This window comes from Dipodomys merriami, unplaced genomic scaffold, assembly GCF_024711535.1.
Source record: "Dipodomys merriami isolate MVZ:Mamm:240054 unplaced genomic scaffold, mDipMer1.0.p SCAF_102, whole genome shotgun sequence".
In the NCBI taxonomy this organism is placed as follows: domain Eukaryota; kingdom Metazoa; phylum Chordata; class Mammalia; order Rodentia; family Heteromyidae; genus Dipodomys; species Dipodomys merriami.
Window position 1 is genome coordinate 4,897,229 of NW_027202294.1, and position 26,373 is coordinate 4,923,601.

At 45.3% G+C, this 26,373-nt stretch overlaps 1 protein-coding gene and 1 non-coding gene across 4 annotated transcripts; both read left to right on the forward strand.

Annotated features, from left to right (window-relative positions):
* The first annotated feature begins 2,147 nt into the window (after positions 1-2,147).
* Slc25a28 (solute carrier family 25 member 28) lies at positions 2,148-12,272 on the forward strand. 3 transcript variants are annotated; one of them, XM_069995615.1, is made up of 4 exons: positions 2,148-2,453; positions 8,855-9,083; positions 9,849-9,905; positions 11,424-12,272. In XM_069995615.1, exons 1-4 carry the CDS (start codon positions 2,163-2,165, stop codon positions 11,939-11,941), a joined length of 1,095 nt encoding a protein of 364 aa, XP_069851716.1. In that variant the 5' UTR covers positions 2,148-2,162; the 3' UTR covers positions 11,942-12,272. The 3 variants fall into 3 exon arrangements, with proteins under 3 accessions (XP_069851716.1, XP_069851717.1, XP_069851719.1); XM_069995616.1 differs by lacking the exon at positions 2,148-2,453 and adding an exon at positions 3,112-3,359; XM_069995618.1 differs by lacking the exons at positions 2,148-2,453; positions 8,855-9,083 and adding an exon at positions 9,098-9,361.
* A 9,664-nt stretch (positions 12,273-21,936) lies between these two features.
* On the forward strand, positions 21,937-22,043 carry LOC138809173 (U6 spliceosomal RNA). Its single transcript, XR_011366741.1, has one exon. It is a non-coding gene; the product is annotated as a U6 spliceosomal RNA (small nuclear RNA).
* The last annotated feature ends 4,330 nt before the right edge of the window (positions 22,044-26,373 follow it).

A 26,373-nucleotide genomic window follows, 5' to 3' on the forward strand; every position in this document is an offset into this window, starting at 1 on the left:
GATAGGGGATAGTACTGGTATCTTTAGCTCAGGGCCTGAGCACTGTCCCTAAGACAACAAAAAGGCCCTAGCCCGGGCACACACACACACAGAGCATTGAACCTTTAGGAATGTTTCACTTTAACGGCTAGGGAAGTGGGAGATAAATAATGTAGGACAAAATTGTGGTTCCTGAAAGATCGTATCACTAAATAAATGTGTAGACCGGGTGCGGGTGTCTCATAATCCTAGCTACTCAGAGGCTGAGATCTAAGGATCATGATTCCAGCCTGGGCAGGAAAAGTTCGTGAGACTCTTATCTCCAATTATCCCCTGCCCCCCCCCCCAAAGTTAACTGTAGAACTCAAGAAGCAAAAAATAAAAATCGCAGGTATGGATCGTTCCTGGAGCAACTGATTAGTAAATAAATGAGTATGCTAAGAGGACTGGGTTGTTTTTTCTGAGTTCTCTTTATTTCTCAAGAGAAAAGAGCTAGAGCAGAGAGACGCTTGAAAACTCGCTGTTAGAAGTTCCTAGCCTGAGGTTAATGGACCCCTAGGGAGTCACCTTCAAAAACTCTGAAACTCAGAAGTTATGTGCAAAATTGTGTGTGTATGCGTGCATAAGGAGAGTGAGGGTGGTCTGCAGTTTTATTATTTTCCAAAAGGTCACAATCCAAAGTCCTTAACCACCTGATAGAGAGTACAGATAGAGGAAGAATGAAGAAGAGGAAGGAAGGAGGTGGGAAGGGAGAGAGCCCTGAAAAAGGCTAAATCTCCACATCTAAGGAGACGCTATACCAGGATGGAAAAGTTTACTGTTGCATCATCTCATTAAAACGGTTATTAAAAGCAGAACAGGAAACTGGACTGGGCAAGCCTGTGGAAACAAGCTCCGGCGAGGAAGCGGGGCAGGCGGGGTGGAAAGGATGCCTGGGGTCCTCAGCAGTCGGTCCTTCATGAGTCGCTTCCGTGGCCTCGTTGCCAGGCCGCCAGTACCGTTCCACCACTACTGATCGCCCCCCGAGCCCGGCAACGACATGGGCCTGTCCCAAAAGGCGATCATCCCAGGCGAGGACAAGATGCTAGTTTTTTCACTCTGGATAAGCTGTACCTCCGAGCTTCCCCATCGTCACCACACACGTTCGGCTGCAATGGCGATGCTGTCGGGATCCACCTCGCCACCTGTCGCCACCTCTGAATCATCCCTTCCCCATTTCAGCATCTGCACTCCTGATGGGCGCCGAGCCCAGCAGAATTCATGGATTCAACCATTGCGGGGCTCATCAGGCAGCTTTAGGAGCGAAGCCCACTGCCGGGCTCGGGGGCCTGAGGCTTATCGGACCCCAGACCCGGCCGCACTCAACTCGGAGGCTGCGGTCCTCACGGAGGTAGAACTCCGCCCGCCAGTTGCAACAGCTTCCCAGACTCGCGGTGCCAGGGAGTCCTGTGCCCGGACGGCCCCGCCCCCGCCCCCGAGATCCCGCGGGAACACCGCGCTCGCGACCCGGGCCGCGCGTCCCGGAGCTGCGCGCCCGGGCACCGGGGGCTTGCACTGGAGCACGAGCTGTAACGGCACTCGAAGCGGTTTGATCTCGGAGGCCCGGCACCGCCCCCCTCCCAGGCGACCCACGCCGTAAGACTCAAAGCCCCACAGGCACCACGCTGGGGCCCAAGAGCCGGTCCCCGTGGTGCCCGGGCGCTTCTTTCCGTAGCCAATCAGAGACCGGTGTGGTACGGGCCAATGGTCACCGCCAAAGTATCCGGAGCGGTTCAGCCTATCCAAGTTGAGCCTGAAGTTTCTCCCGCCCCTGGAAAGTCAAAGGCGGGTTTAGCTTCCAAGTCCGCCAATCGATGGCCAATAAACAAGAAGCTCCCAAGATCAAAGGGGAAAGGGTGGGATCTAGGCGGCAGCAGCGCCTCCGAGCGGAAGAATGACAGGCGAGTTCGCGAATACCGCGGACATATTTCCTCTACCAGAGGAAAGGGGTGGGGCTAAGGCGGCGTCTGCACCAATGGCTGGCTTTGGGGGGCGTGTTCGCGGGGCCAAGCGGGAGCCAGAGGCCCCGGGCTCTCTGGGTTGCGCCTGAGGCGGACGCAACGGGGTTGGGGGGCGGCGGCGGTAGTGGCGGCGGCGGCGGCGGCGGCGGCGGCGCGGTTGGGCGCCGCGGCTGGCCCGGGTGGATGGAATTGGAGGGGCGGAGTGCAGGCGGCGTGGCGGGGGGGCCGGCAGCTGGACCCGGGCGGAGCCCCGGGGAGTCGGCGCTGCTGGACGGGTGGCTGCAGCGGGGCGTGGGCCGGGGGGCCGGCGGCGGGGAAGCCGGGGCCTGCAGGCCCCCGGTACGACAGGATTCGGATTCTGGCCCGGACTATGAAGCGCTGCCGGCTGGAGCCACTGTCACCACGCACATGGTGGCAGGCGCCGTGGCCGGGATCCTGGAGCATTGCGTGATGTACCCGATCGACTGCGTCAAGGTGAGAACCTGCACCCGGCTCCGAACCCTGTCTGGGGCTGACCTGACCTGGAGTCCTGTCTAGAGACAGGATCCCGGCTGAGAGCCGGAGCCGCCGGGTTCCTTCCTAGCTCCTACACGATTTGAACCGAAACTCCGTGCAAGCAAGGTACTGGCAGGGAGATGATCCCAGTCAGGAATCAGGACCTATTTCTAACCGTCATTGAGATCTGAATCCGGACTCAGTATCAAAAATCTGTTACCAAGAAAGCCTCGGAACCCACAGGAATAGGGTAGGATGGGGGATTCACGAAGTACGGGCTAAGTGCTAAATTTTGGCGATGCCATCTGTCCTGAATCAGACTGTGAAGTGCAGCCTATGGCTTGAGATGTTCGCCCGGTAGGTGCTTTTGGCAAGATACTTCCTGTGTCTTCCCTTAAAAATGACAGGGCAGGAACTGGGATCTCCCAGTTAGATAAAGATCATATTAAATCTTAATCCATAGATGATTGGAAACCATTGAGCAGTCAGAAGTCAGAGTATCACACTGGGAGTAATATGGGAAAGGTCATGTTCAGGAAAAGGTTTCAGTTTCTTTGTGAAACAAGCTGGATATTCCACTTTATTTCCTGAACATGAAAATCGAGCTTGAGATTGACTAAATGTTCTGGAGCACATTAGTGCGCACGCACACAATAGGAATGGAACTGACAGTATGTTTTCTGAGGGCACATGAAATTGAGAGATTTTTTTTTTTCCAGAGGTTTAGAGGAACTTGTCTAGAAGGGAAGTGTGGCAGAAAGTAGATGTGTGAAGAAAGTAGAACGCAATCAGCAGGATGACATGTGAAAGTAAAACTTAATTACATCCACAACCAAGCAAGATGACTAATGGATACAGAAGTCAAGTCCTTCTGAAGAAAGCTAGGTGAAGATGAAAATAAATTGTTGGGTTAAAAAATAGTTCTTTTCCATTAGTAAAGATATCAGCCACTCTAAAGGTGAGGTATAAATTGAGAGGGAAATAAACTCAAATGGTATAAGACTATAATAAGGATTGGTGATTACACATTATCAAATGATGATCCTGGTAGTTCTTCCTTGTGTGTGTGTTCTTAAATTAGGAAGATGTTATATTGAAAAGGATTATCAACTTGGGCATTGCAAAGTAGAGCCCCTCTGCTTGCCCCTGTCTCTAGCACTGTTTCACAGTTTCATTAGTAAGGTGGATGAGGGAATGGGAAAAGTTCTTAGGAAGCTTTGTGAATGAGACACTTGAGAGGAGAGCTTTATAACATTACAAAGTAACTCCTAACAAGGGCTATATGTACAGAAAATGTAATTAAGTGCTTTTAATTGAGGTGAACATTAGAAAAATTTGGATCTTAGAGTCCTTGTAACTGATGAAAGTCCTTGCTCTGTCTTCCCTGAAACATTTCCCTTAAAAGAAATAATCAATGAAATGCATGTAAGAGAACTGTTAAATGTATAATGAAGGAATGTAAATAAAAAAAGATTTTGACACTTACATAATAGATTTTAGGTTGAATGACTGAGATAATGCTGCATATCCAAAAGTTCATATGATCTAGCTGCAGAGTGACCTCACTCTAGTTCCACTGTGAGTAGAATTTAGGGTTTAAGGGGCTATGTTTCAGGAAGAACATCTGAAGGATTGACCAAATGGAAAACAGATCCAAGAAAGCAATGAAAATTACTTAACAGCTTGGAAAATACAGTAGGGTAAAGTGACTGGCTTAGAAATGTTACTACAACTTAACAGTTTAACTGTTGTACTGTTACATAATGGGAGGCTGCCCTCTTACTCCATTTATTTGCATTAAAAAAAATGACAGGGCAGTTGCTGTAAGCACTTTATAATTTTCCTGTTAGAAATGCCTTCTAGCAAATCCTTAGAGAAAATCTTTGTCCTGTGACAAATATTAGTCAAACGGTTTATTTTGTAGAAGGGGAGACCACTTAGGCTCAAATATGGCAAATCTGATGCGAGATTCCAATGCTTGAGGATCCCAACTGTTTGGAAAGCCTAGAGACTGACTACTCCATAGGCCTGTGCGACCATTTAGGACACACTTGTGAAAGAGGAGTTCTGGAAATTCCTCCTTTCGGTTTTTGGTTTTTTGTTTTTTTGCATAACCATGGCATTACTGGAATAAGTCACTTTTAGCCTTCCTATTCATCTTTTTTTTTTTTTTTAATGAGTCATACATTACAGTCCTGCCTGTGAACCCTATATTAAAGAAGTAATTGTTTGACCTGCAGGAAAAATGCGCAGGAGTCTTTGAAAATAACAAAGGGTATCTTAGAAGAATCATTCCTGTCTACTAATGCTGAGATTTAAATAATGACAAGGGAGGATAGTATCAGTGTGCTTTAAATATTTTTGTGCGGGCATGAATGTAAAACTCAAATCCTTTTCTTTAGATAGGGATTCCCCATCCACTCATCCCCTGGTGGCTGTTCTTCCTTTATACAAATGCATGGCAGAGAGGAAAAGCAGCCCAACTAGACCCTAAGACTGGACTAGAAGCAAGTATCCGTGTTAGAGCCTAAAGGGCAACCATGGTGTTTGCACAAGAAAGCTGACGTTGCCTTTTGGCATGCAGGCCTATGTATTCCCAGACACTTATCAGGGTCAAGTTGCCTTAAAATATCCTTGGGAGGGACCATGGGACGTCAGTACAGCCTCGGTAGGCCATGGCTATCCAGTTATTTCCATGGTCATAATAGGAGGTTTGGGAACCCAGATAAATCTCAGTTTCCTTTTCTAGGCCTTAGAAACAAGCATCAGACTTTTATCTGTAGGGACAGGCTCTGTGACCCAAAGCAACCGGAACCCTTTACATAGTCAGCTGGCTAAGTACCCATCTGTACAAAGTGCTGTTTGTGATTCTGTGGTGGTGGCACAAGTATTGAGGGAAAAAACAGGAACAGGAGTCTCTAAACTCCCTCATGTAAATGGTTCTCTGTACACATTCACCAGCAAAAGGCAATGGAAGCCTTGGCTTATTTGATCTTGCATCTAATAATGATTGTTAAATATTCAGGTGCTAGTTCTTATGTGCAAGTTCTTTCAAAAGTTTCAATCCCTGAAACAGTTTCAGAAGATAGACACCTGTGTGGTCATTTTATAGATGAAGACAGGAGGCTTGGAGAGGAGTTAGGTAACTTGTCTGAAATCAGAGTTTTAAGTGCAGAGTCATGACTTGAATCTAGTCTGTGCGACTCACGAGCCATATAGCCTCCCCAAAGCAGATTTCAAGAGCCAAGCAAGGCCAAGAATTTCACAGTAAAGTTTGTTGGTGGATATATGACCTTTAGATTAACAACTAGACATGTAATACAAGTCGTTAAGATCTACAGAGAAACTTTAGAAAAACAATGCAGAATTAAACCTGATTTATTCCTGGAATATGACCAATTAGTTGCATAAGCCTATTTGTGAACTGATTTAGATATGAGACAATGCTGCCATGATCTGTAAATTCTTGGACATGAACAAATGTATCTTTGAATCATTTTAATATAATAAAAAGCCTTGCCTATAATGCCCACTTATGAATTATCCATGGTTTTTGCATGCCTTATTTGTTTAAAGTCCCCTAGCAGCACTATGAACCAGCCATTCTTAGCTTCATTTTTAAAGCTTAACAGAGGTATAAGTGACACAACCCAAAACAACACATCTAGCAAAGCTGGTACTCCAACTCGGGCATTTTAACTCAAATGTGACTTGCCTTTTACCAAACCACTGACCTCATTTGTTTGATTTCTCATCAAGGCCAATGTGTTTTGTTCATACTGAAGCTTTCATAAATTCTTAGAGTTTTCATCTTCCGGCAAAAGGTATATTTATTGGCCCACACATTTGGGCATCTATATTCATTTTTATGTTTGGCACGGCTTATGCCTGGCTCCTCTCTCTAAGGGTGCATTTTTATTGGGTTGGAATTGCTGAATTAGATTTAGATGTGTGTGCAAAATGTCCAGACTTACCCACAGTCCAGTTTTCTCTCAGAGGTGTAGCATTCCTGGATGCAGAGACTGGCCTTTCAGGACTGATTACCAAATACATGCCTTTGACTCCAGCAGAGCAAGGGGCCTTCTGAACATCCATCCTGCACAAGATCAGTTTCTAACACATTTTTGGAAACAAATTGTTAAGTAATATGTATTTGTGATACAATGTCCAATAATTTATATGCTAAGCATGCAGTTTTGATTCCTAGCAGACAGAAGAAAGTAACTAAAGAAGAATGTGGATTGCTTGAGGGTAACCTAGGATTTGTTAATCTGGTTAATTTCTTTTTTTTTTCTCATGCTCTTAAAAAATTGCTCTTGGATTCTACTTGGCCAACTTGAATCAGAGGGTTCAAGTTTTTAAATCCAAACTAAATCCAACGATTAGAATGAATTAGGCGTTTAAACTGTGATTATCAGTCGCCCCCTATTGGGCTCACTGGTGGCTGCACTTTTTTTTTTTTTTTCCTGAACTGCTGCAGAGATGGCTATATGACAAAAGATTCATTCAGCAAACAAACCTTAAATGCCTTCTGTGTGCCAGGCATTAGATAATGATTTTTTTTTGGTGCCAGTCCTGCTTGAACTTAGGACTGGGTGATATCCCTGAGCTTTTTGCTCAAGTCTAATTTCTACTACTTGAGCTGTGGCTCCATTTCTGGCTTTTTCTTAGTTTAATGGAGATAAGAGTCTCACAGACTTCCCAGCTATGGCTGGCTTGAGATCTCAGATCTCAGCCTCCTGAGTAGCCAGTATTACAGGTGTGAGCTACCAGCGCCTGACTTTGATTTTAAATTGTTTCCAAACTACTTTTGATTTTGACATAGAAGAGACATGCTCAGGTAAGTTCTGATTTGAGGAAGCATTTGAAGTGAAAGCCCCCAAAACTCAATAAAACTTTGTCCATGAACATGATACAAGTGTCTACCATGCACTTTATTTTTTCCCCAATCTTTAACTCTTCAAGAGATTCCAAAAATTATTTTTCACAGAGATTGATTTTATTTGCTGATGCCAATGTTGAGATCTAGTGAATTTAAGAACTCTGAAAAGCCTCTCAGGAAATTACATCAGCATTGAGTGCTAATTATGTCAAGATTCCAACTTACAGATCAGACTGCTAATGCCAAATAGTTTGAAAGAAAGCTGAATAGTTTAAAGATAGCTCAAAAGATGAGCTACCTTCTCATTAGTCAGTGTATGGTGTGGTTGGGAAGCAGGGCCAGGAGCAGTGTTTAGAAATAAAGCACCAAGGACACTGTAGGCAGTAAATGCTCACATTTTAAATCTGTCTGCAAAACTCTTAGCCTAAGTTTTTAATTTAATTTTTTATTATTATAAAGGTGATATGCAAACGGGGTTACAGTTAAATGAGTCAGATAAACAGTATTTGTGTGTGTGTGTGCGAGCGCGCGTGCGTGCGTGCGTGTGTGCGTGCGTGCGTGCTGGTTATGGGGCTTGAACTCAGGGCTTGGGCGCTGACCCTGAGCTCTTTTGCTCAAGGCTAGTGTACATTTCTTTTTGGACAATGTCACTCCTTTCCTTGTTCTCTCCCAGTTTTTCTCTCCCATCCTCACCTACAAGTTGTGTAGTTCATTTTCAGCATAGTCTCAATGAGTACCACTGCTGTTAGTCTGAGTTTATTAAAGTAGAAAAGCAACTTGTGAATCACAGACTTGATTGGGGCAATGGATAATTTTGAACTTTCAGAATATTCACAAGTGGCAGTGTTCTCAGAGGGAGTAGTAAAGAAAGTACAAGATTAGAACCAAGAATTGATGGCTGGACACTGGTGGCTCAGATCTGTAATCCTAGCTACTCAGGAGGTTAAGATCTGTGGATTGCAGTTCAAAGCCAGCCAAAGCAGGAAAGTCTAACACACACACACACACACACACACACACACACACACACACACACACACACACACACACACACACACACACACACACACACACGAAGTGGAGCTTTGGTTCAAGTTGTAGAGCACTAGGCCTTAAGCAGAAGAAGCTCAGAGCAGTTCAAAGCCAGCCAAAGCAGGAAAGTCTAACACACACACACACACACACACACACACACACACACACACACACACACACACACACACACGAAGTGGAGCTTTGGTTCAAGTTGTAGAGCACTAGGCCTTAAGCAGAAGAAGCTCAGAGTTAGTGGCCAGGACCAGGACCAGCACAAAAAAACAAAAAACCCCAAGATTTGGAAAGGTAGGCCATAGATTTGGGATGAAGGAAAGCTAGATATCAGGTGTTATTTCCACAGATGAGTGTGGTTGCATGTTTTCCCAGTGTCCACAGCTTGAGTGTTGAGGTGGATAAGAAATTGTCAGCACTGACCTTGTACTTCTCCTTGCTGTAATTTCAGACCCGGATGCAGAGTCTACAGCCTGACCCCGCTGCCCGCTATCGCAATGTGTTGGAGGCCCTCTGGAGGATTATAAGAACCGAGGGCCTATGGAGGCCCATGCGGGGGCTGAATGTCACAGCAACAGGCGCAGGGCCTGCCCACGCCCTCTATTTTGCCTGCTACGAAAAGTTAAAAAAGACATTGAGTGATGTAATCCACCCAGGGGGCAATAGCCATATTGCCAATGGTATTAAGCCTTCCTGTGCTGGTTCCCCCACTTTCCCAACTCTTTGGGCTTTGCCGCTGTCAGTGCTTCCCAGTCTCAGCATGGTTTGGCGCGGCAGCTTTGGGCTGGGGTAGGCCAGATTATAGGCGAGGGACTTCCAAACCTGATGTTCTCAGACAACGGGCCGCTTCAACCCCACCCCTCTTTGGGGGCACCTCAACAAAGGGGCACAGTATCCTCCCTTACCTTCCAGCTTGACTTTTTCCTCTCATCTCCCTGGCATCAACTTCAAATGCCTGGTAATGCGGAGGGAAGGACCGGATGGACAAGCGTTAGGATTTGGAGTGGGTTTGGCAGAATGGGGGCAGCAGGAGGGAAGGCAGGTTCTGTGGTGAAGATCTGAACCACCAGATTCTCCCGAATTGGAGGCCGTTGCTGCCATCCTCTGTCAGCAGTGTGCCAACTTTCTATGGGGCTGAAGCTGCATTGTTAGAACCATCTGTGCTACTAAAATCTGGGCCGTTCTCTGCCTCTTTGGGGCCTTCCCATCAGATGCGGAATACATGTACAGTGAAGGCCTTACTGAATTGGTGGGAACAAGTATCTCCCTTTCTTGGAGCAGGAATTTAGTAGCAGTTGGGTTCCCTTCCTTTGGACTGGCTTTTAACATTTCCCTTTCCTCACTGGGGCTTACTGTGGCATCACAGCCACTCCCCTTTACTCAGGACCTTCAGGAAGTGCTCACCCACCTGGCCTTACATGTGGCAGTTATTTTCTCATTTGCAGGTGCAGCTGGGTGTGTGGCCACATTACTTCATGATGCAGCCATGAATCCAGCGGAAGGTAATGATTCCTTACCCTACCTTCTTGGCAGTGGCATCTGCATGTCTGGGCTATTTAATTTCTGGCTTGCAGGGTGGGGAGAAAAAGCCAGAGCTTATCAGTCAGAGTGGAAATCCTCCTGTGTTATTTTATTTTACCAGTAGAGGGTGCTCCCTTCTTATTTTCAGCACTGGATATGATTCATCTTAGTTTCTTCTCTAAAAAAAGATAGTTCTAATGGCCTGTTTCTGGGCCTTCCTAGAAGATTTGATCTCCTAAAAGTTTGTCAGATGATTTCATTTTGCTTCAAAGAAAATGGATTTTTTTTTTTTTCCTGGTCGTGGGGCTTGAACTCGGCCTGGGTGCTTTCATCTCAAAGCTAGTGATCTGCCACTTGAGCCACAGTACCACTTCCAGTTTTCTGGTGGTTTATTGGAGATAAGAGTCTCAAGGACTTTCTTTCCCAGGCTTTGAACCATGATCCTCCAATCTCAGCCCCCAAGTAGCTAGGATTACAGGCATGAGCCACCGTTGCCCAGCAGAAGATGGATTTTTTTTTTTTTTTTTTTTTTTTTTTTTTTTGGCCAGTCATGGGCCTTGAACTCTGGGCCTGGGTGCTGTCCCTCAGCTCTTCAGCTCAAGGCTAGCACTCTACCACTCGAGCCACAGCACCACTTCTGGCTTTTTTCTGCTTATGTGGTGCTGAGGAATCGAAACCAGGGCATCATGCATGCAAGGCAAGCCCTCTACCACTGAGCCACCTTCCCAGCCCCAGAAGATGGATTTTGACTGTTAAAAAAGTATTCTCTTACTAGAATGGAGATCATTGAGATAAAACTAAATGATCACATTGTAGAGTTCAATCCTTGCATTGCTGCCTGGGTGTTGACTTTCCAGTTGAAGAAATAATTCTCTGAAAATGAAATTTCCACTGTGAGAATGAAGGGCTGGCCTAGTTGTCACGTTCCTTAGGTCTGGACAATTCTGTGGGGCAGAAAGAGCCCAAGAAAAGCTGGAGATCCACAGAACTCACAAGTTCCACTTGAAGTAGTATGAGACATTTGGAAACTGAAGCCAAACCCTTTGATTAAGAATCTTGTATTTGTTTTGGGAGAATCACCATCCTCATAGTTGATGTTCCTCCTTGTACCTGAGGACTGGGATTGTTAGGGCTCTGTGTTTGTTATTACATTCACTGCCACTCAGTTATCTGTTGTTAGGAGTTGGGAAAGGGTAAGGCAGTAAAAATAGGTACTCCCCCCTAAGTCATAGGTGTTCACTAGCTAATTTTAATGAAATCCTGTTGGGAGTTGGGGCTATTATTATTATTATTATTATTATTATTACTCTTTTTTGCCTACACATTCCCCTGAAGAAAGGGAAACATGACCTTCCCAAAGTAATAGGCAGCTCATTCATACTTTTTCTTCTCTCTCCATTCCATTGGCTGATCTGCTGATTGGGACCCTGAATCTGGACACTCTTGGTTACCGGCTGGTTGCCGTCACCATTTCTCTCCATGTTGATAACACTCCCAAGTGATCAAGCAAAGGATGCAGATGTACAACTCACCATACCACCGAGTGACAGACTGTGTACGGGCAGTGTGGCAAAATGAAGGGGCCGGGGCCTTTTACCGCAGCTACACGACGCAGCTAACCATGAATGTTCCCTTCCAAGCCATTCACTTCATGACCTATGAATTCCTGCAGGAGCACTTTAACCCTCAGAGACGGTACAACCCCAGCTCCCACGTTCTCTCCGGAGCCTGTGCAGGAGCTGTAGCTGCTGCTGCCACAACCCCACTGGACGTTTGCAAAACACTGCTCAACACCCAGGAATCCCTGGCTTTGAACTCAAACATTACAGGACATATTACAGGCATGGCTACTGCCTTCAGGACGGTCTATCAAGTAGGCGGGGTGACTGCCTACTTCCGAGGGGTACAGGCTAGAGTAATTTACCAGATCCCCTCCACAGCCATTGCATGGTCTGTGTATGAGTTCTTCAAATATGTAATCACTAAACGGCAAGAAGAGTGGAGGGCAGGCAAGTGAACCAGTGCTGAATGAAGCCAGGGCCAGACAGCACACCTGTGACCTGCCCCCACGAGCCACGCTCTGTCTCCTGGCATGCTTCAGCCGTGAGTGGAATTGGAAGGAAGGTAGAGAGCTCTCCCTAGGCTCTTGGTATGTTGGCTAACACGAGTTCCTGCCAACCTCCGTTGCTGCCACCGCCTTTCCTTCCAGGCCCTGAGCAAGGGCAGCAGAGCACACCACGGCACCTCTGACAACCTCTCCATTCTGGGCCTGATGACCTGCTCTAGACTGTTATAGAGGAATAAGCAGCACATTTCCCTGGTTCCTAATAAAAGGCCTTTAAATTAAATGACTCTGTGGGGCTTGTCTTGCCACTGGGGAAGTGATGGATTATTGGGCTGTTCGTGACTAAGCTTAAAGCAGAAATCAGAAGACTAAATGGAAGGTTTATTGAGTGTGTCTAGTTTGGTTTTCTGCTGACCTTCCATGATGACTTAAGTCTAGGGCTCTGTTCCCGATGACAGTAGTAGGCTTCAAGGATTCTCCCCGACACCTGGCGCACTGGACCTTTGCCAGTGGTACCTCTGCCAGTGGATCCCACTGGTACCATTTCCTCCAGCAGTGGCAAACAGAGATGAGTAGGCGTTTCTGCTCTAATTCTCGGTTCTGCCTGTGAAGTGACAGTTTACACGTGGTACTGTGTTTTCTAACATAGTTCCAGAATTACTCAGTGTTTGCCATAAGTCCTGAAGATAGTGTGATAAGTAACATTTGACTTGATTAAGGTTTTGAGCATATGTGATCGTATCTGGCTATCAGAAAACAGTGAAACTAGCAGCATGAGTACCATGTCTGCTTCACAGGCAAGAAAGCTCAGAGAAGCCAGACTTAGCAGAGGCCTCATAGTAACTGCAAAGCCCAGATCTTTGACCCCAGAAGTAAATCTAACTGCCTTGCTGCAGATGGGAGGTGAGCTGAGGGCACATTCCCCAATAAGCTGTTACCAAAGAAGCTCCCTGGGGCTGTGTCTGGAGACTTTCAGGGATGGTGCTTTCACTGTGCTAGGGGAAGAGGAGGCATTGTCTTTCTTTTTTGAATATCACCATTTATCTGGTACACAGAATAGACATCTGCCACCCAGCCAGACACTGGTGGCTGACACCTGTAATCCTAGTTACTCAGGAGGCTGAGATCTGAGGATCACTCTTCAAAGCCAGCTGGGCAGGAAAGTCCACAAGACTTACCTCCAATTAACCACCAGAAGACTGGAAGTGGGGCTGTGTCTCAAAGTGGCAGAGCACTAGCCTGGAGCAAAAGAGCTCAGGGACAGTGTCTAGGCCCTGAGTTCAAACCCTACAACCAACAACAAAAAAAACCTACCTCCTACCCCCCCCCCAAAATAACCCCATCCATCATCCTTGATGTGTCATCTGTCATCTGCTCTCAGAAACTAAATATCAGATACTAGGACTAGAGATACAATGAGAAACTATCCTTAAAGGAGCTTATGGACTAGAGAGAAAGATACAGTGGAAAGAGGCAATTATAAATGACAAGAGAGATGATAGATTAAATCTAGAATAATCTTGAGGCTATAAGGATACCATCCTAGACTAATGGTGATTGAGACAGTTTTTTTTTTTCTTTTTGGAAAAAATGATATCTAGAAGATAAGCTAACTGTAAGAAGAGGAGAAGGGTGACTATCTAGTCAAAGACTTAGGAGGAAAAGAAGTGCTTTGTACACCCAAGACACTTGGGTGTACAAGTGGTTTGGTAGGACTGAAATCATGTGGGCCAGGGGAGCCATGGACAGCAGAGTGGGGGCTGAGGCTTAAAGTTTTCAGAGTTTGTCCTGAAGGCAACACAGAAGCATTACAGGATTTTAAGCAGCCGGTTCGGCTGTGTGATCAGATTTATCACTTAAACAGATCACTTAGGCTCTTTGGAGAAAGGATTAGAGAAGCAAGACCAGACAGGCCAGTTAGGAGGCTGTTGCAGTAATCCAGGCAACTGCATGGTGGTCTGGACCAGAACAAGCAAGGAAACTGTAGCCATGTTATAGTTGGAGGAGCCAAAAGGATTTGGTTACAGAATAAATCTTAGCCTCCTCCCCCCTGACAGTCCTTCAACTATCTATGGCGAATTATGTCTGAATGCACTCAAAAACAACTGTCAAATAACAGCAGGAGTGTCTGTTCTCTGCCTTACTTAAGAAGCTATGCAGCCCCTCTAAGTTAGCAGTGGAGAAGAGAGATGTTGGTTGTATCCAATGGTGGTTACTGGAGTCAGGATAACCTATGGATAACTATAGAAGTATTTTCCAACGCCTAGGGTGTGTGTATATGTGTCTGTATGCATGCCCCTGGTATTGAGGCTTGAACTCAGGACCAAGGTGCTATCCCTTAACACTTTTGCTTAAGACTAGCATTCTACCACTTGAGCCACAGCTCCACTTCTGCTTTTTGGTTACTTAATTGGAGATAAGAGCCTCACAGTCTTTTCTGCCTGGACTGGCTTCAAACTGCAATTTTCAGATATCAGCTTCTCAGTAGCTAGAATTATTGGCATGAGCCACCAGCGCCTAGCACTCCCATGCTGCTTTTCTTCCTTGAAACAAAGGCCAAATGTCTCATTGTAGCTAAGAGGATTTTACATAATTTGGCCCCGGCCTATCTTTCCAACCCTACCTGCCACCTTAGAGTGAGGCATTAGACCCAAACACACTATTGCATTAAAATCCAAAAAGTGCCTTCCACTCCTTCCTTCATTAATTTAGGAAATACGGTGGGGCATCACCATCTAAACTCTCAGGAACTTCACACGGTGGGCATTTAGATTAGATGTTCAGTCTTGGGTCATTGCCTGCTACTTAGATGGGTGAATGGAGGGCAAGCTCCATGGTACCTGTACATAGAAATCCATGCTTTGTCAGAGCCCCCAGAAGCCCAGCCTTGGCACCATGACACACACTTAAAAGACAGGAGAAGATTTCTCCATAAATTAAGGCACTTCGGTCTCTACAATTTCTGCCTCTAATGGCACCTTCATCTGCCTGCTGGGGTAATCCCAGCAGACTAATCCCCTTCTCTTCTGTGATAGGCCTTCAAAAACCATTGAGATGACTGTCATGTTACCCAGAGAGGGTCAGAGCAGGGGAGTTTCTACTTGACAGCTCATTGGAAGCTTTGGTTGGCTCCCCAGCAGGGAGGGGACTTGATCGAAACAATGTATGAGTGTAGCATAGAATAACCTGAAAACAGGGCCTAGGAGCTCTTACCATCTAGATGGAGATGAGCCTGAGAAGCATTACTGCATAAAAAAGCACTAGAGGAGGACCAAGTGCTCACCATCCCCATAGGTTTTCTTGTGCCTGTTTGCTTAGATTAGGCCCCAAATTGTCCCTTTTTGGCATCACTTTATATAGCCTGGTACTTATAGCTATGTGCTGAATGGTGGTAGCCAGATACAGACTTGTCTGGAAAGAGGTGATGCTGCTATAGGGATGAGCTGTTGCACTCCATGAGTGGATGGGGCCATTAGGAGAGATGCTAGACCTGTTGGAGGGTCAGGATTATTTGTCAGTATGGTAAAGATACACACACACACACACACAGAGTATGGTAAAGAACACACACACACACATACACACACACACACACACACACACACACACACACACACACACACACACACACACACACACACACACACACACACACACACACACACACACACACACACACACACACACACACACACACACACACACACACACACACCCTCTCTACAAATCAAGTAGGCTGCTGTTCCACCACTTAAGCGTTTGCTCTACTTTCAGCTTTTTGGTGGTTAATTGGAGATAAGAGTCTCATGGGCTTTCCTGACTGAGCTAGCTTCAAATCTTGATCCTCAGATCTCTGCCTCCTGAGTAGCTAGAAATATAAGCATGCTAGCATGCTGGCAGGAATCTATGTACACATCCTGTTCTTTATTAAACTTCCACTCATTGGCTTTAGGCTCCATTGGTTGGTTTTTTTTTCTCTTTTCTTTTCTTTTTTTTTTTTTGGGGGGGGGGTGTCCGGTTGTGGGGCCTGAACTCTGGGCCTTGGTGCTGTCCTTCAGCTCTTCAGCTCAAGGCTAGCGCTCTACCACTTGAGCCACAGCGCCACTTCCAGCTTTTTTCTTTTTGCTTATATGGTGCTGAGGAATCGAACCCAGGGCCTCAGGCTTGCAAGGCAAGTGCTCTACACTGAGCCACCTTCCCAGCCCCTGGTTGATTTTTTTCTAAATTAGTTATTAATATAATTTTTGCACAGTGATAGTGTTATAGTCCACAGTCCTATAATTATTAGTTAATATTCTACTACAAGGAAGTGCTATCTCTTTGCTTCATGATTTACCTATTGAAATGAGTACATCCTCCTACTTTATTCATTTTGCCAACGATGGAATCTTCTTGTGTAGCACAGGCTGGCCTTAAACTCAGTCTCTTGCCTCTGCCCCACTCTCCAAATGCTGGGGTTACAGGTGTGCCCCACCACACTCAGCTAGATTCCTATTTTATTGTATGAAGAAGGGCTGAGGAGAGAAAGAAGGGATGAAGATGGCTGTCTGGCAGTGATGGATCTAGGAATAGACAGAGACCTGGAGAAGATGGCTCAAGCTGAGGGCAGAGAGGGCGGACGCTGGGGTTGCACCCACATTAGAAGCATTCAGGAAGAATGATGTGATGGGAGATGTCTGAGGAAGAGACTGTGTGCATGGTCCAGCTGGGAGTTGCCAAAAGCAAGGAAGATGGCAGAGGACCACTGAGGTCCCTGGATGGAAGAAATTTGCTAGGCTGGATGAGGTGGCACAAGGATCATGTGTCAAGATAGATAAAAGATGGACAAATTTGTATTTTATGTTACTCTTGCTGTTTAAAGTCACATTGTTTTCAAAGAACTGCAATATTTAAGACTGCTGTATTTGAGCACCAATTGTGTGGCCACTGCAGATATAAGCCATGGGCCATCACTTGAGATCACTCCTGTTAAATTTTCTCAATCAAATGGGAGCCTCGTGAGACTCTGTGAGTTAGATGTAGCAGGAATTGTCATCCCCATGTTATAGATAAGAAAGTAAATATGAAGAGAGATAAGGCACTTGACCATAGCCACAATAGCCCAGGCTGCAAGCCAGTGGTTTGGATCCTAGACTAAAGTCTCCACACCTGACCTCCACTCTGAGTTCATGTGTATACTGCTACCCTAGATCCCTAGGTTTTGTTTGACAGTATGTGGGGTTAAACTCAGAACTTTTCATTTGTTAGGCAAATGCTTACTTTAGCCATGCCCCAGCCATGTTTGTTTCAATTATTTTTCAGATAGGGTCTTTTGCTTGAGACCACAATCCTCTTACTTCCTTCTGAAGTAGCTCGGATTACAGAACTGAACCACCACAGTTATAAACTTCCAGGTTTTTGTATAACACCTTATTGGCCTAGATCAGTTGCTCACTCTAACTAAACACTGGCTTCATATCAGTGATTTATGCACCCTCCCCCCCAAAAAACCCCCACAACTTTGGGTCACTCAGCTTAGTTAGTCTGGTCTGTCTGGAAAAAGTGCTTGAGGAATGAATGATTCTCTGTCAGTCACTCCCATCCCATTTTTCAGAAGATAGAAACATTTCCTTTCCCCAACTAGCCAAGTCAGAACAGGGCTTCCATTGCCAGAAAGCAGAAGGGGCATTGGTCCCTCGTTGTGTTGTTGAGTTGTGCCAGAAACAGAGTGAGGGCCAGCTTCCAAGGTCACCTGATGGCTACATGCTGGAGGCAGGTCTAGGGAAAGCAAAGCAATTATTGGTGGTCACTTAGAGTCACCAGCAAGTTCAGAGGAGGCTCCTGGAGAGGTGCCTTCCTGATCCTTGGCCCCCATAGATTCCCTGCTAGCCACTTGGGATCTGCTCCCTCTCCAGCCACAACAGGACCCTATGTGGCCAGGCTAGCCCCAAGTTCTGTTGAAACTATCTTCCCTTTCTCCTAAAAACCTCCCTTTATCAGAACTCCAAGTTGCCTCTTTCTACTTTTATAATCTACACAAGTACATGGCCCAAAAGATGGTTCTTACTGGTCTCTCCTTCAGAATAAGTGATCTGAACAGTGTGTTTTGCATTGGCTATATTAGTCCCTGTTTTATCCCCTACCCAGCTCACCTTGCATTAGGACTACTTTCCACAAAGAAGTGCCAAGGCTGGGGCTGGTGAGTTCAAGGCCCACACACAGCAGAAGAGGCCCGGTGCTCAGGAGCTGGAAGACAGCCAAAGATAGAGTGGAAATCCAACGCTGCTTCTTAGCTTCAGGGGAAGATCAGGCACCATATCTGTTCATGTCAAGTTAATGGCTTGACACTGCTTCCATCTGAGAACAAGGCATTAAATCAGCTTGTGAGCAAGGAGTTAGGTTAGGGATTTAGCTTGTCTCATAGGTATTCCAAGAGAAACAGCTCCATCTACCCCGAGGGCAGTTTCCCGGATGCACTTGCATCCTGGTCTTGCCTCAGCAGCTGTTCTCAGCATGAAATACTTCACAGAACACTTTCTTACTTTATAGATTTCATCCCACCAAATGTAGTATTGGTACTTACTATGTGCCAAGTGTCTGGAGTATAGGTAGCAACCATAGGTAAACTATACTTTTGCACATGCTATGCGTTGGGTCCTGTTCATCTTCATGATAATCCTAGGAGTTAGTTCTGAAAATATTTCATTTTAAGATGAAGAAACAAAGACTTTGAAAGGTTAAAAAAATGTACCTGAATTCATTCAGCAAGTGCATGAGAGAATCAGGATCCTAACCCAGTATTCCAAAGGCTGTATGGCTCACCCCTGCCCACAGGACCCCTTTGATGTGAGAAGCAGTCCTGCCTACAGAAGCCCATGACCCAGAAAGAAGCTAACTGTAAACAAGCCACGAGCCTGATCCAAGCTGAGAGGCAGAGATAGGAGAATCAAATCTAATGCCAACTAGTTGAAAGCATACTAGAAACACTAAGAGCATGGACAGCTGCCACATGTGTATCTTTTTTGATTAAAAAAAAATGAGGCTGGGAATATGGCTCAGTGGTAGAGTGCTTGCCTAGCATACATGAAGCCCTGGGTTCGATTCCTCAGTACCACATACACAGAAAAAGCCAGAAGTGGTGCTGTAGCTCAAGTGGTAGAGTGCTAGCCTTGAGTAAAAGAACCTCAGGGACAGTGCCCAGGCCCTGAGTTCAAGCTCCAGGACTGGCAAAAAAATAAAAATTAATTAATTAGTTAATTAAATTTAAAAAATGATACACTAAGGGCCAAGGCCTTGGTTCCAGTGACAGAATGCCTACTTGGCAAACACCAAGTCCTAACTAGGATACATAGAACATAGAGTAAATATAATCAGTATAAGAAAGGCATAAAGGAAAATCTGCACTTGTACTGTTCCTATCATTATGGAAATCCCCTTCTGTCTCATATCCGAAGTACAAGTGTAAATACACATTGCATCCACACATACCTACAGGTGACAAGACTGGAATACACAGATTGATCCAGGGCTTCTGAGAAGTTATTTTATTTTTTTATTTCTGTGGTTCTAGGACAGAATCCACAGTGTTGTATATATTTGGCAAGTGAGCATCACCCCAAGCCTAATTTTTTTTTTTTTTTTTTTTTTGTCGGTCGTGGGGCTTGAACTCTGGGCCTGGGCGTTGTCCCTTAGCTCTTCAGCTCAAGGCGAGCGCTCTACCACTTGAGCTACAGCGCCACTTCCGGTTTTCTGGTGGTTTTATTGGAGATAGGAGTCTCACGGTCTCTCCTGCCCGGGCTGGCTTTGAACCGCGATCCTCAGATCTCAGCCTCCTGAGTAGCTAGGATTACAGGCGTGAGCCACCAGCGCCCGGCTAAGCCTAATTTTTTTTATTGTGAAAATACTGTACAGAGGAGTTACAATTACATGGGCAAGATAATGAGTACATTTCTTATCAAGCATTGTTGCCTCCTCCTTTGTTTCCCCTTCCTATCCCTTTCCATCTTCCCCCAACCCCGGCCCACTTTGTCTACCCTCCCTCCCCCACCGTCAAAGTGGTAAAGTTCGTTTTTCAACATAACGACTTGTACATCTCGTTGTTGCAATGGGTCCACCTGTACCCCTATTTAAACGATTTGTTTTTTTCCTTCCCCTCCACAAATTATACCAACATCAAATATAGTGAGAGCAGGGGTTATATTGTGGGGGAGGGGCATACAAAGCAACAAAGAAATCATCTTATAAATATGTTAGAAACAATCACATGAAAGAAAAAACATTTGAATACTTATCTTGGGGTTCATTTTACCTAACATCAACTTATCTGGCCGTTTCCTAATTTTTTTTTTTTTGGGGGGGTGCGGTCTGGGCCTGGGCACTGTCCCTCAGCTCTTCATCTCAAGGCTAGCGCTCTACCACTTGAGCCACAGCGCCACTTCCAGCTTTTTTCTTTTTGCTTATGTGGTGCTGAGGAATCAAACCCAGGGCCTCATGCATGCAAGGCAAGCGCTCTACCACTGAGCCACTTTCCCAGCCCCTCCTAATTTTTTTTTAATCACGAATGTTATTAGAGTAGTAACCTCCATTTAAATTGCTCTGGATAAATGAGATGTTTTAGAAATTTACCATGAATCACTCCTCAGCTCCTTAGTTGAAGAAATATGTAGTTATTGCAACATGGCCTGGCAGGAGAAAGGGGATCTGAGCTTTTCCTGAATCTGGGACTCCGTTTTCTCATAGTGATTGTGTGTGGCTTAAAGATTGGATGAGATCATCATAGAGAAGGGCATAGAAACAGTGAATCCAGAGCACCCATAGATTGCAGGTATTGTTCATTTAAAGCACTCACAGATCAAAGACATTGTTCAACTCTATCTGCATACAAGTTCAGCCAGAAAGACATTTCGCAGCATCAATTCCCAAATCCGTTCACCAAGTTCTGACCACCTAGGCAAAGGCTACCAAGAGAGTCTGCTGGTTCCTGACATGCTACTATCCCATTCCCTTTGTCTCCAGCACCTTCTAGTGAGTCATTCCATCTAAAATGGCACCTCATGAGGCTTAGTATGGCTGCAACCATACTAAATCTGACTTCAAAGGGCAGGATACATGGGCCAAGTATGACATACAGTGTTTCTATCTGCAAACTGGTCTGGGGTGGGGAAGGAAAGAGGTCTTTCCCTCCTGGCATGCTGGGAACACTGGATTCAATTGCAGCCTAGCCATCTCAGCAGACCACGCAGAGCCAATAAATGTCATCTCCCTAGACTTTAACAAGGTTTTCAATGGGTTCCCACTTAAGTAGTCCTTGAGAAACTTGGAAAATCTGCCTGAATGTGAGAGTTTTATTAAGTAGGATGTTAGAGAAATTGCTGGTGCCATTTAGCAGCCCCCAAAATCATTCTTGGCATTAATTGGCTTTGCTCTAGGTGGTCTACAAGCTTTTTAAATCTTCACCCTCCCTCAATCCCTTTCTTAATTTCCATGACTCTTTAAAATCATACACCATCTTCCACCAGGCCTATGTGCAGCTGTGAGCAGGATTGTAAACAAGAGCTTGCCCTCGTTGAGGTCAGGAGACCTCAAACAGAAAGGTCACAAAAGCTAAGGTTACTTTATAGTCTAGCCTAAATGCCTCACACATTAAAATGATTCTTTTGAATAAAACTTATTTTGAAAATAAACATTCCCTTCTATGATCAGTTCATTTGGACATCATAGCAAAAGTATGGCCTGGGCAGAGGGGAAAAATAGCAAAAACAGATACAAAAAGCAGAAATTTCACAAGGTTCACTCTAGGAAAAGGGGGGTGGCTACAGCATTCAAGACATGAAGTGGCTGAGCATGAAGAATTGCCAGGCAGGGTTCCTGTCGCTTTCTCAGACAAGCAGCCTGTAAACTCACAGCTTCTATTTTCAAGAGGCAGGAAAAAGAGCAGAGAAAATGATAGCTCAAGATACTTACTATCAGTGCTCACTTCAGCAGCACATATACTAAAATTAGAATGATACAGAAAAGATTAGCATGGCCCCTGTACAAGGATGACACGCAACTTCGTGAAGCATTCCATATATATATAAAATATATATATTTACAGTTAGTTTACAGTGTTTCTCCTAAATGTGGAACCTTGTGCCGAGAGGTTCTTGGTCCATTCCTACATGGACTCTGGGGCTTCAAACATGCTAGGAAAGTGCTCTACCACTGAGCTGTATCTCCAGCCTCATTTTCATTTCTAAATTATCTTCTTCATTTTCTAAACTACATCATAGATAGCCGAACACCAGTGGCACATACCTGTAATCCTTGCTACTCAGGAGGCTGAGTTCTGAGAACTGAAGTTTGAAGACACAGCCCAAGCAGGAAAGCCCATGAGACTCTTACCTCCAATTAACCACCAAAAAGACAAATGTGGAGTGGTGGCTTAAGTGGTAGAGTGCTAGTCTTGAGTGAAAAACCTAAGGTATAGCACCCAGGCCCTGAGTTTAAGCCACAGTACTGGCACCAAACCAAAACCAAACACTCAGTACATTTTTACAAAGCCAAACAACTTCATCATGAACAGAATGAAAACTAAAATTTCTTTTTGGCATTCCAAGAGAACACACAGCAACCAGGGGATAGCTCTGTGGTAGAATGAATGCATGCTTAGCAGGCATGAGGCTCTGGATTTGATCCCTGTGTGGAGGTGGGGGGTGGGAGATATGCAGATAATTAAAGCATATTGGAATGAGGGAACAGATGACACTGTACAAATGGAAATGTACATGTAAATGTACATGTAAATGTAACCCCTCTGTACATCACCTCTATAGTAACTTTTTTAAAAGTAAATGTTTAAAAAAATTAAAAATGAAAGGAAAAGCATATTGGAGAAAAGTTTTTGAAAAGAAAAAAGAAATAAAATCTAGTTTCTCCAATGTAATGAAATGACACAAGAGTAATTTAGACTATGACTTGCCTTTTCTACACTTGGGCTGTTTGCTGCACAATCATCTACCAGATGTATGTTGAATTCCATTTTCCTCCCATTCTATCATGAACATTTTCCACACCATCTGCCTGATCTTTGTAACACTTGGAGTTAACGGCCAGGAAACAGTTAACTGCTAGCTGCAGTTGACTTTACCATCCCTCTCCTTGCTGGCTACTTGTTTCTAATATCTGCAGCTATAAAGCGTGTTGTGATTAAGATCTGCTTGCATTTTCCCCCCTTCTCTAGCTTGGATTATTTCCCTAGCGTTCCCAGAAGTGGAATTACTGGGTCAAAGGGTGTGACCATTCTTATGGCTCTCGATCCATAGCGCCAAATTCCTTTCTAAAACCATGCAACCCACTTTTTGCTACTTGGAAGCTTTCAGTTTGCTGTGTGAATGAGAAGTTCTTGGGGTTAGGAGGGAGGGGGCAATTTTGTTGAAGGGTTCCTAGCTGAAATCACTGCACTTTAATCTTGCTGTCTCATACAGCCTCTCTCAAAGTCTGTTGACAGTGTTTGCCCATTTGATGACTGGCTGGAAGATTTATATTGGTCTCCTTGTCTCTAGGCTCTTTCCTGCTTTCGATCTGTTTTGCACATTTGGGCTAGATTAACTCTTTGGAAACATGGCTTGCCTCCTGTCATTGCCCCGCTCAGATACTTGTAATGGTTTTCTTTCCTCCAGGATCAAGTCCAAACTCCCCTCCTAGGCCTGGGAGACCTCCATTACAGGCCCCACCCCCTTCCCTCTCAAGCTGATCTTCTGCTAACCTCCGCAGGAACCTTCTCCTACTTCCCCTCTTAGTCCCCAAATTATGTTCCATCTGCTTCCTCTTTTGCTTATGGTTCACCCACCTGGAATGCTGCCCCTTCCTTTCTCCCTAATCCAAGCCCTCCACTTTCAGGGTGGCTTAGCTTGCTGCCCCCACCCCCACCCAAGTCAGTGTGAGAATTCTAGGCACAGGGAAGCATGAGAAGACCTGGAAACCTAGGAGCACAAATAAAGGGCAAACAAAAGAAGAAGAGTAAAAGGGAGGCCATACATGGCACTGGGGACAGGAGACCGGGGACACAAGTGCCCCCATGAAAGTGGTGAATGGATTGACGACAGAGATGAAAATCAGGCCAGGGGCTTGGCGCTACTGATGACATTTGAGCCTAAAGAGAGATCCGTGAAAGAGCAGGATTCTGAGCTAATAACGACAATAAGAATTACAATATATTAGTCATGATTAGCTCCACTTTGAGAAACTAAGACCAAAAAAATAATGGTTTAAATACAAGGGTGGAAAAATCCATTTCTGTGCCAGGTGCCAGTAGCTCATAGCTGTAAAATCCTAGCTTTTAGGAGACTGAGATCTGGAGGATTGAAGCTTGAAACTAGCTTGAGACTAGGCAGTCCATGAGACTCCATCCCTAAAATAATTAGCAAAGGGCAGGCCTGGAGGTATGGTTTAAGTGGTAGAATGCCAGTCTAGCAAGTTTGAGGCCTTGAGTTCAAACCCCAATACTAGGTGGGGGACTGTATTTCTATTGTAGAATGTGAATGAAAGAGTCTTCCTACTTTTGTAAACACTTCTGTTCAAACTATCTCAAGGATAAAAATGCTATGTAGATTTTTTAAGAAATCTGCTTTTCAAGCAGGTGAGTGGGGGAGAGAAGCAGGAGTGGAGTGGTCAGAAGGAAAGGTTTGGTTCAGGGAGCTGGGCTGGCCTCTCACTTTCTCACTAGCTTGGACAGGATATTTAGATTCTTTCAGTTTGCTTTCTCATCTGAAAAGTGAGAATTCTAACAGAATATCAGAAGATGAAATGAGAGGATGCTAGTCAGCCCATAGTGAATGCCTGGCACTCCTAATGCTCAGTAGATGTTAGGAGGAAGGAGGAAGTTCTTCCTTAACCCATCGCTATGACTTCTCAGCCTCGTCCATCAGAGGCCACAATCCTCGCACCAAAGACTCCCCATATTGCTCTAGTTTCTCACTTCAATCTTCAGCTGTCTATATGATGAATCAGGATGGGGGAACCACCCTTAGATTGTTCCCCAGAGTTACCAGAGCTGGCAGGAAGGTGCTTATGGATAGTACTTGGCTTATAACCTTGGGACCCCATGTCTTTTTTGATTGGTTGCTTCATTCAATCATTCATTTGACGAACCTTCACTGGCTGAGGGGGAAGGGAGCCATGGACTGACTTGGCATCGATGGAACAGCGGGAAATAGAACTGACCTGTCCTTGCCCACTCAGCAGTGCTCACTTCTTGGGAACTAGCATTTCCCAGTGGTTTCCACTGGCTTCCCCACCCCTCTGTAATACCCAGCCCTACTCATTCCTCCAGATACTGCAGGATGCAAAGGGTTCAAGCTCTTAGTCTTGGAGGCAGGGGTACCAGACATTGGCCATTGCTGGGAACTACTCACTCCTCAGTGTAGTCTTTGAGGTAAATATGGCCTTCAAAGGCACTAAGGATACTAATGGTGTAAAACTAGAGCTGTCTGGCTGGACACTAGTGGCTCATGTCTGTAGTCCTAGCTTCACAGGAGGCTGAGATTTGAAGATCATGGTTCAAAACCAGCCTGGGTAGGAAAGACCATGATACTCTTATCTCCAATTAACCACCCCCCAAAAAAGCCAGAAGTGAGTGTGGCCCAGGTGGCAGAGTACCAGCCTTGAGGGGAAAGATAAAGTTAAAACTATACCTGTCTTATCTGAGACCCTTTAACTCCAGTAGCCACCCTCCCCAATTCCATGCCCACAGTATATGTTTTCTTAAACTTACTCTCTGCCTAAATCTGTCTATAACTTATATCCATCTACATCATTTTACCAACAGTAACTATTGGTTACATTCCCGTGTGTGTGTGTGTGTGTGTGTGTGTGTGTGCGCGTGCGCGCGCACCCCCACACGCTGTCCTTGAACTTTTTGCTCAAGGCTAGGACTCTACCACTCAAGCCACAACTCTACTTCTGGCTTTTGTGATGTTCCAGTGAAGATAAGAGTCTCACAGACTTTCCTGCCTGGGCTGGCTTCAAACCACAATCCTCAGGTCTCAGCCTCCTGAGCTAATCCACCTATACCCAGCCCAACTGTACTTTTATATTCTCTTCTACTTGAATTTCCATAATCACAGACCCTTGCCAAACGTGAGATCAAAGGGGCCACAGTGGCCGGCTGGGTGGGCAACAGACTCTGTTTGCCATTGGGAACCCTCAGCACTGAGAAGATAGGCCAACTTCCAGCATTCCCCCAGAGGACACGAGGATCCTCCAGTAACTCACTTAAGGGGAAAGCTTCTGAGGAATGTCCCAGAAGCCAAGCTTGGTGAAATTCATTAGCTACAAAAGCTGGGTAAAGGAAAGACACATTAGCAATGTGTCTCAATAATTCCTCAGAATATTCCTCAGAATAATTCCTCCTCTTCCTCCCTGCA

Excerpts from the sequence above, each read along its gene's own strand:
- Slc25a28 (XM_069995615.1), top strand. The coding sequence starts at position 2,163 with ATGGAATTGGAGGGGCGGAGTGCAGGCGGCGTGGCGGGGGGGCCGGCA. Across the intron at positions 2,454-8,854 it reads ACCCGATCGACTGCGTCAAG|ACCCGGATGCAGAGTCTACA; the intron begins GTGAGAACCTGC and ends CTGTAATTTCAG. Across the intron at positions 9,906-11,423 it reads AGCCATGAATCCAGCGGAAG|TGATCAAGCAAAGGATGCAG; the intron begins GTAATGATTCCT and ends AACACTCCCAAG.